Source organism: Drosophila sulfurigaster, chromosome 3 (assembly GCF_023558435.1).
Source record: "Drosophila sulfurigaster albostrigata strain 15112-1811.04 chromosome 3, ASM2355843v2, whole genome shotgun sequence".
NCBI lineage: Eukaryota > Metazoa > Arthropoda > Insecta > Diptera > Drosophilidae > Drosophila > Drosophila sulfurigaster.
In genome coordinates this window covers 328951-338244 of record NC_084883.1, presented here as the reverse complement: position 1 = coordinate 338244, position 9294 = coordinate 328951, and the positions used below count along the sequence as shown (strand labels likewise).

General features: G+C 34.1%; 1 protein-coding gene across 2 annotated transcripts; it reads right to left on the bottom strand.

Moving 5' to 3' along the window:
• Nucleotides 1–2027: 2027 nt before the first annotated feature.
• On the bottom strand, nucleotides 2028–9239 carry LOC133840372 (pre-mRNA-splicing regulator female-lethal(2)D). 2 transcript variants are annotated; one of them, XM_062272171.1, is made up of 4 exons: nucleotides 8290–9239; nucleotides 5407–5531; nucleotides 3065–3398; nucleotides 2028–2986 (listed from the first exon to the last, which is right to left on the bottom strand). In XM_062272171.1, exons 1-4 carry the CDS (start codon nucleotides 8771–8773, stop codon nucleotides 2169–2171), a joined length of 1761 nt encoding a protein of 586 aa, XP_062128155.1. In that variant the 5' UTR covers nucleotides 8774–9239; the 3' UTR covers nucleotides 2028–2168. The 2 variants fall into 2 exon arrangements, with proteins under 2 accessions (XP_062128155.1, XP_062128156.1); XM_062272172.1 differs by lacking the exon at nucleotides 8290–9239 and adding an exon at nucleotides 5788–6082.
• Nucleotides 9240–9294: the final 55 nt, after the last annotated feature.

Sequence of the window (9294 nt, the reverse complement as noted above, 5' to 3'; positions counted from 1 at the left end):
ATTTAACCATAAATTATTTATTTTGCTCATATGGAAATAGCGTTTAATGCTATGCGTGCTTCCACACGCTTCTTATATTTGTTTTTTAAAGTTAGCATATTTTTCCAGATGATCGCTTTGCCGATATCAGTGCAAAAAAAAAAAAAAAAACAAGTCAGAAAGCTACAGTCGAGTGTACTCGACTGTGAGATACCCGCTGCCCATTTTGAATAACAGAAATATATTTTGCGGTATTTTTCTCAACATATACCGAATATACTGCAAAAATACTAAACATATTTCCAAATGGTATATTTGGTATATCGATATAGTACCGCATTCAAAATATACCATAGACGGCACACTTAGGAAGTAGGCGTTTTTGCCCATACAAAAGTATCTCTTTAATAACTTCGACAATTTTTATCTGATCGCAACCAAATTTTCAGCAATCGTAACTACTATAGTTATTATTATATATTATTAGCTCTATCTCTCGTAGTCTCTGAGATCTAGGTGTTCATACAGACAGACACAGACGGGCAGACGGACATGGCTAGATCGTCTCGGCTGTTGACGCTGATCAAGAATATATATACTTTATAGGGTCGGATATGCCTCCTTGTACCTGTTACATACATTTCTTGTCGGCACAAAGTTATAATACCCTTCTACCCTATGGGTAGCGGGTATAAAAATAGGTTGCTTTTTCGTCTGCAGAAAAGCCGGTGTGACATCCGCATACATTCCAATATCGCTGTATCGGTACCTTTTATTTATTTTTTGCTGGGAACTGAAGAACAAAATGCAGTCGCGAACATTTTTGACAAGTGCTTTTTTATGTGGAATTGCGTGGGAACTCGATTGCCACACATCCGATTTGGATTTAGTGTTTTTGATGGTTGCAGAGAGTATTTGTACGAGTATATTAGATACATTTTTGAAAGCAGGCGCAACCGTCATTCCCGTAAATCGTTTGCGTCTATATTTTCTTAAATTCTATTTCATCAGACAAAAGATCAGTTACAATTTATTTTAAAATGTCGAATAAAATTGCGTTTTATCTATTTTGTCTTGGTTTTTTGCACATCAAGATCGTTGAGTTAGACAAGCTCAACAACAACCGACACGCGTGAATTTGAAAGACGCTGATGGTATCGACGATTTTGAAAGAAAATATTGATGGTGAACGAGCTTTTATTCCCCAAGTACCAATTTTCAGCAATTTCCGATTCGTCTTGCATTTTCCATGCCAATTAATAAGTCACAAGGCAGTCTCTACAAGTGTGTGGCATAAATTTGAAGAATCCAGTATTTTCGCATGGGCACCTCTATAAGCCGTCTTGACTATCTATACATTGTACTGATGGCAAAATACAAAATATTGTGTATTATAATACTTTGCAGTAATATCAACTATTGAAATAAAAAAATTATTAAAAGAATAGGTTTTTAATTTTTTGATCCGCGAAGCGGTCACGGGTCGCTGGTTTCTTTTAAATATCAAAAGCCTAAAATATTCGAATATTAAAATAGTGGTATACTCTCGAATAAAGTAAACTTACATATTATGTTGCAAGAATGCAACGTCAAGATAGTTTGAAAATAAATAATACAACAGAAGTAATGAATTAAATAATAAAAGTTAAAGCAAAAGGTTGGTTGTTTATTTCAAATTTTGTTACGCTTAACAAATTTATTTTAACATAAGTTGTAACTTTTCATTACAACTTTTTCGTTTACAATAAATGCCTTAAATCAATAATAAAACGATAATTTAGTTATACTTCGATTGTGGGTTCGATCAGATAGCTGTTGAGCTGCTATTTTACTTAATGTTTCAATTGAATTAATTTGATAAATTTGTATTTTGTCAAGACTAATAAAATTTCCGAAATTTAGATGTATACATATATATATATTTATATATGAATAGTCCTTGTATGCCTTATACAGAGGCATTAAAAACTATTATATACTATAAAAATAAAAAAGAATATATATATATATATATATATGTGTATATATATATATATATATATATTTGTATTTATATATGTAATAAACATGAAGTCTCTCTTGAATCTCAATTCTCAAAGTATTATGCTTATATCGAAATACGAATTGTTAATCTTGTTCTTAATGTCATAAATACAAATAAGCAGGCTTTATAAAAAAAAACTGCTTGCTCAATAATCAATGCCACTTGTACCGTTTTGTTGCATTCGCACCGATCTACGTCTCGTCAAAATACGAGCTGGTGTCGTTGTTGGGGCTTCACGAGAATCTTCAGGAGCAGGTGTCGCTTGATCAACCGTATTTGTTGTCACTGATGTTGTAGTTAAATTAGATTCCTCTGGAACCACATTCAAAACCATATGGTCCATGGCAAGCGGAGTCGCTGTAACAGTATTTAATGCTTGTTGTTCGTCCTCGAGTTGTGAGTTTCGTCTGGTAACTAAACCGCGAAGCTTAGACTTCTTGGGCGGTAAAGTACGTGGCGTGCTTATTTCTCTTATTGTCGGCACTACAGGTGCCTCATGGACACACGAAGCCGGAGCACCTTCCTCTTCGTAATTACGTTTTCGCGCCATTCGTGCGGCAGCTCCATTTCTACTAGTATTGCTTTCGTCGAGAGTTATGATATCTGGGACCGTAGCTTGTTTATCATTGTTAATGCCGTTATAGTAAATAACAGCGCTTGTGGTCGCTAGCACGGATGTCTCTTGTACAACATTCTCATCATTGGGATGCAACAGATTGCTGCTAATGGTTTGAAACTGGTTGCTGTTGCTTGCGCCTTGGCCATTGGTGGCCACACTCCCTGCCATAGTGGCAATATCGTTGGTTTCTTTTGGACTGTTGCTCGTTTGTCGGAGTTGTGTATTTTCTTTCTCAAGCGTATGAATCCGATCGCGTGTCGTCTTCAATTCTTGTTGAAGAAATAATATTGTGCTTTGCATACCTTCCACATCTTCATCCAATTCTTGCAAGAAGTCATCAAGCTCTACGCATCAAAAATTCAGTTAATTAGTTAGTCTTATTATAAAAGCTCTAAAAAATATCAGTGGCTGCATTTAATTACCTGACTGTGACTTCTTAACTTCTTCACTGAAGCTTTTTTGCATAGCTAATTCAGATTCCAATTTCGCCAGGCGTCCGTTTGATGTCATTTTACCCAATTCTTCATTTTCCTGGTACAATAGCCGACACTTAGCCATTAATCGTTTTCCTGTATTCGAATCAGGCGTAAACTTCCAAGCAGAGAGCTCATTTTGTGTTTCTTCCAGCTTTGCCTTGGTAGCCTTAAGTTCTTTTTTGAGACGTTCAAAAAGTAGATTGACAGCTGGATCAAGCAGAGCAGTGCGAAGAGCCAAAGCTGTTGGTGCCTGCTGGGCCTTGTACTCAGCAATTTGGCTCTGTTAAAATAAAAAAAGAAACATTTTCAAAACCGTTTTTAATCCACAACTACATAACACCCATAATAATTATTTATTATTAATATATATAGCTTAGAATAAATTCTACAGTACAATATGTAGGCAGAGCAACTGTGGTATTCAGGACTGTAATAATTTAAGATACGTTTCTATTGCATGTTAAAAAAATTATTAGTAGTCTGTGAGCCACAAAAACTTTACAAATAATTTCTAAAAATTTGCTAGCGATTTTGAAGTAAAAAGTAGGCAGACCCGACTTAACAATGTACCGGCAGGAAATGTATGTAACAGGTAGAACGAGGCATCTCCGACCCTATAAAGTATATATATTCTTGATCAGCGTCAACAGCCGAGACGATCTAGCCATGTCCGTCTGTCTGTCTGTGTGTCTGTCCGTATGAACACCTAGATCTCAGAGACTATAAGAGATTGAGCTAAATTTTTTCGACAGCATTTGTTATGTTTGCACGCAGATCAAGTTTATTTCAAATTTTTGCCACGCCCACTTCCGCCCACGCAAATCAAAAAAATTAAAGCTAGAGTGCACTATGGGAAAAAAGTCGATTTTTTTTGGCATAAACTCTAGTTTTAAAGATAAAAACTTGAAATTTGTTATATATACTATTAAGATTAATGTGTAATTTCGGATTTTGTTGCTTTTTGAATCGGACCATTGCCTTCATAACCCCCACTCCCCACCCCAGCACCAAATCCCCCCCCCCCAATAAATGTTTTTTAATATAACCAATGAAACATTTAATTTTGGTTGATATTTGCTGATTTAAAGTTTCATCAAATTGCTCGCCGTAAAGTTGTATTTGTATGTAGCTTCTTATAGCATCATCCGAGCGCCTTTTTTTTCTCCCAAACTTCGAGAAGTGCAGCGTGTGGGAGCTCATAAGTTGCTGGACATAAGTCATTTTTTTGAAGAAACGTGCAAAAAGTTGCAAAAATGATTAGTTTTATGATATTAAGGATACATTTGGTAATAACTTTGCGTTTTTACCTTTTTGCAACGTTGTGCCATTTATAAGTTATACACAACGCAACACAAACAAACTTGTTAGTTTTAAGCTAAAAAGATATACATATAAAACACTTCACAGTTGGACAACAAGTCATAATAATCAAAACATGTAATCTAAGATACATTTATAAAGACCTTTGCTACGATTTGCCATAATCAGAAATAATAAATCAATTTGTTGCACCACAAAATTAACAGTGAAAGTTTGCAAAGATTTTTCACTAATTTAAGCACACTACAAAGTCAATCGAACAGCTGACTTTGTTCGTTTATCAACACTATGGTGTTGTTAGTAAAAAATCTTAGATAACGGTTCTTGGCTAATTAGGGTATGTAAATTCAAAAAATATATTTTATTTTTAAAAATAATTTGATTTTATGCCAAAAAAAATAGACTTTTTTCCTATAGTGATTTGGCGAATTTTGGTATATACAATAATTATTATAGAATTTATGATTCCTAAAAATTTGGTTGCGATCAGATAAAAATTGTCGAAGTTATTAAAGAAATACTTTTGTATGGGCAAAAACGTCTACTTACTAGGGGTCTTATTTGCCTTGGCTGACAATCTGATATATTGTGCCGTCTATGGTATATTTTGAATGCGGTACTATATCGATATACCAAACATATCATTTGGCATATTTTTAGTATTTTTTAAGTATATTCAGTATATTTTGAGAAAAATATCGCAAAATATATTTCTGTTATTCAAAATGGGCAGCGGGTATCTCATAGTCGAGTACACTCGACTGTAGCTTTCTTACTTGTTTTGTTTTGGATATGGCTTCTTCTGTCTGTTAGATACATTTCCTGCCCGCCCAAAGTTATATTAGCCTTCTACTCTACTATTAGCGTAGTATAAAAATGTGAGTTGCGAAAATTTCTTGCGGGTATTTAACAATTATCAGTATTAGCTGTGTAATATTGAATGTTTTATATTGCATCTACATGCTTACCACATAGTCTTGAAATTCTTGTTCCTTATTAGCCAATCGACGCATGAGTATCTTTTCTCGTCGCTGTGCATCAGCACATTGTAACCCCAAACGAGCTTGCTCCATTTTGAGGTTTTCAATCTCATCTGTTTGGACGACCATGCCAGAAGAATAAAGTAATAAAAAGAAAACATGACGTTTTTAATAAAGGGTCTGGAAGATTAACGGGGATAGGATCAATAATCGATTTAGAAGAAATAAGAGTCCAAAGCAAGTTTTGTTAAAGGTCACAAAAATTGATCAACTTGAAGTGATGCGAATGTATATTCACTTGTAGTTTGTACGTAGATATGATACATATTTGCTTATATTTTTTTTAATGAACTTAATACGAATTCATACCAATGCATTGCACTCATTCGTGTTAGTTCGACACATTTTTGTTTGTTGTTGCGCTCTTGAAGTTGAAGTTGCTGTTGTTGTGATGACGCCGTAGATGATATGGTCCATTGGACCTCTCTTGAAGCTGGTTTCGTAGTTATCACGAACGTTGCACAGGCACACGTTTTTTCTTGTATTACTCTTTTGCATGCTTTTCCTATGTTTGCTGCAGCATTTGCACATCACTGGCTTGCACTATAACTTTGCTTTCTTAACTTGCATTTGACTTTGCATTTCATTGCTTTTTTGGTAGACACTGTGAAATCAACAAACTATGAAATTTTTGTGGCAAAACTGAAAGACATTCAGAAAAACACTTGCAAAAAACTCAACGCGCGCACATTGTTTTTTAAACATTATTATTAAAATTATTTTTCATTAAATACTCTTTTAACGCATAAGCAGAGTTTAATGACTTTTATGGGGATTTAGAATTTATCTTTTGCATATATATTATCCGTTTATTTCAGCTTTTGATAATTATACATAATTCGACATTGGTCGTCAGTAAATATGTAAGTACATATTAGATCGATATTTCCAAACTGGCATTAAGTTACGTTCGTAAGTCAAAACTTAAAAAAATAAAAATGTCTGCGTTGCCTGAAAATATTTTTAAGAATAGTAATACAACAGAAATATCTATCTACTAAAACGCTTGCTCTATGTCACTTCAACCACCAAAAAATGTTGAAATTTTTTTTATTTACTAATTCACATTGAACTAAGTATATAATGTTTATACAAATGGAAAAATAATTTAATTAATTAAATTAAATTTAATTAATTAAATTATTTTGTATTGAAACTATAGTAATGTACTTGAGACTGTTTACCTAACCACAAGTTATAGGGATAATTACTTAGGATCGAATAAATTTTTGGCCCAGATAAAAACAGAAATGATAAGATAACATGAAATAATAGTCAATAATTTTTAAATTCGCTAAAGTCCAGACTTGAGACAACCATAGCATAAGCTGGCATTTTATGCATCCTGTTTAAACTGACTATTATTTCATCTGCTTCACATTCATAGCGAATTAATAGATTTTTAGCTACAGGCTGGCTAATAGTAAAGACTTAACATGAGGATGAAACTTTGTGGAAATCATTGGTGTTTGAAGTGTTAATGTTCTATAACATTTTTTCTGCAATTTGACAATAACGCTAAATAAGCTGGATCTTACGATTAGGTCACTTGCCAGCTTGAGATACTGTTTTCGGAAAATTTGCCGAGTTATTTTAATGGTAGCGGTTTACATTTATTATTGTTTAATATCTGAGGACACTGATAAAAACTGATTAATTTGTAATTTGATTTATTTATATTTATTTTATGTTGCATGTTTTTTTATATACAGGGTTTTGTTTCAACACTGATGAAGTTCTTTACATTTTTAATTAACATATCACACAAGAAAGAAAATTTGTAATTTTCTTAAATACTTCTTTCAGATTTAATTCATAGATTTTTTACTTTCCACTTGTTGGGATTTTTGGTTGATAAGAAGAGAGCATGGGGAGAAATAGGCAAAATAAGAAAGGCACGTAGTTAACTTGATCAACGTTGGCAACAAAAGTGGCCATAACGCAAACTGTACACACTCTAGAAATGTTTAAAGCGACGACGATGATGATAACGATGACGACCACGATGTCGATAAAACCGGAGAATACGAGACGTGATAGAAAGAACCCACTTAGATCTTTTCGCTTATTGCACTGTTTTAATGAATTTTTGATTTTTTTAATATATTATAGATTTGATAAATATTACAACTGTTCAATGCACTACACACACACACTAATCATTGAATGATCTTTAATTACATTTAACATATTTTATTTTTGTAATTTGATAAGTTCAATTTGCACACACTTATTTGTTATTCAATTATTTGAATATATTTTATTTTATATGTTTGCTGTGTTAAAATTGTAAATTCGAGTATTGATATCTATCGCCAAACGCTAAATGTTATATTATATTCGAGTGTTCGCTTTTATTCAAATTTATTTTTGCAAAAACCAATAACAACAGAGCACACGGCACGTGGAGTTCTTTTTAGTGTTTTTCATAGTTCTTTTTGCACAAAAACTCAAACGTAGATTGTAAGGTTTACAGTGTAGTATAATACCTAAAGACATTATTTACTATACAGTAATGGTCAAATTACTGAATTGACCAACTCAATCAATTGAGCACTCTTCATTAATACATAACTAGTGGTGAAATTTTAAATTCAAATACGCTCCTTAAGACACAAAAAGTGAAAAACAAAACAAAAATCAACGAAACTGGCAATGTCACTCGTATGTACACTGACTTTTGTTATGATGAATTTTATAAAGGAATACAATATATACATATGTGTACGTAATATAAGATATATCATTTAGTACGTTTACACAATATGTTGAATTTTCATTTGAATGTTTTCGTAAATAATAATTTAATACCTTCGAGCAGACGTCGCTGTTCGGCTGCGACGGCGACGGCAGCGTCGTTCACAGCAACATCATGTTCTTGCTGTTGTTTTTGATGTTGTTGTTGGTGCTGCTGCAGTTGTTGTTGTTGTTGCTGGTGATGATGGTGTCTGCTAGGCTGTTGTTGCGGTAGTTGTGGCTCCTGCGTTTGCTGCGCTTGTGTTGATGTCGAATGATGATGATGATGGAGGTGGTGATGATGATGTTGTTGTTGATGTTGAAGTGACGTTGGCATCTCCTCAGAGCCCGATGGCGTTGGCGATGCGGGGCCAGAAGGGCCACTGTTGCTACAAGCGGCAGCGACACCGGCGGCATTTCCGTTGCTCCCAGCAACTACGCCACCCCCTCCACTGCCACTGCTGAGCATATGCAAATTCGAATCATATTTTGTAGACATTTTATCGTAATTGTTCATTAAGGGTCTCTGATCGTCCATAGTCATTGCAGCGACACTCATAACTCAAAAATACAAGGCTCAAATGGTCCTTAGCTTGCGTCGACTCTTACATTGGCATGTACATAGTATGTACACACTGGAAAAAACACAAACTGAATGCAAACACTGCCCAGTGGAGTACCTTTTCTCTCTCTCGCTCTCTCACACACGCAGTATTTGTTATGGGCTGCCTGGCTAGTTAACCGATACACCAATACCAATGCAACAAATTTTCTGTCGACGACGACGCGAGCAAGCAGAAATGTTATATTATATACTACATATGTATGCTGCTACTTGAACGTTGATATTTCCAACTTCATGGGTATTTGGTGCGATGAATTATTGATAACTTGCTGGATTGTTAATTTATAAGCACTTTTTAACATTTACTTTTGGAATTAATCACTTTATTTATGTTGATTTAACAATTTTACATGGAACCCCGTTGATGTCGCAGAAAACGTATGGCCAGCGCTGCCAGAAATTTACGAAAATTCAAGATGGTGGACCGATAAATTGTGTTATATACTATATAATCC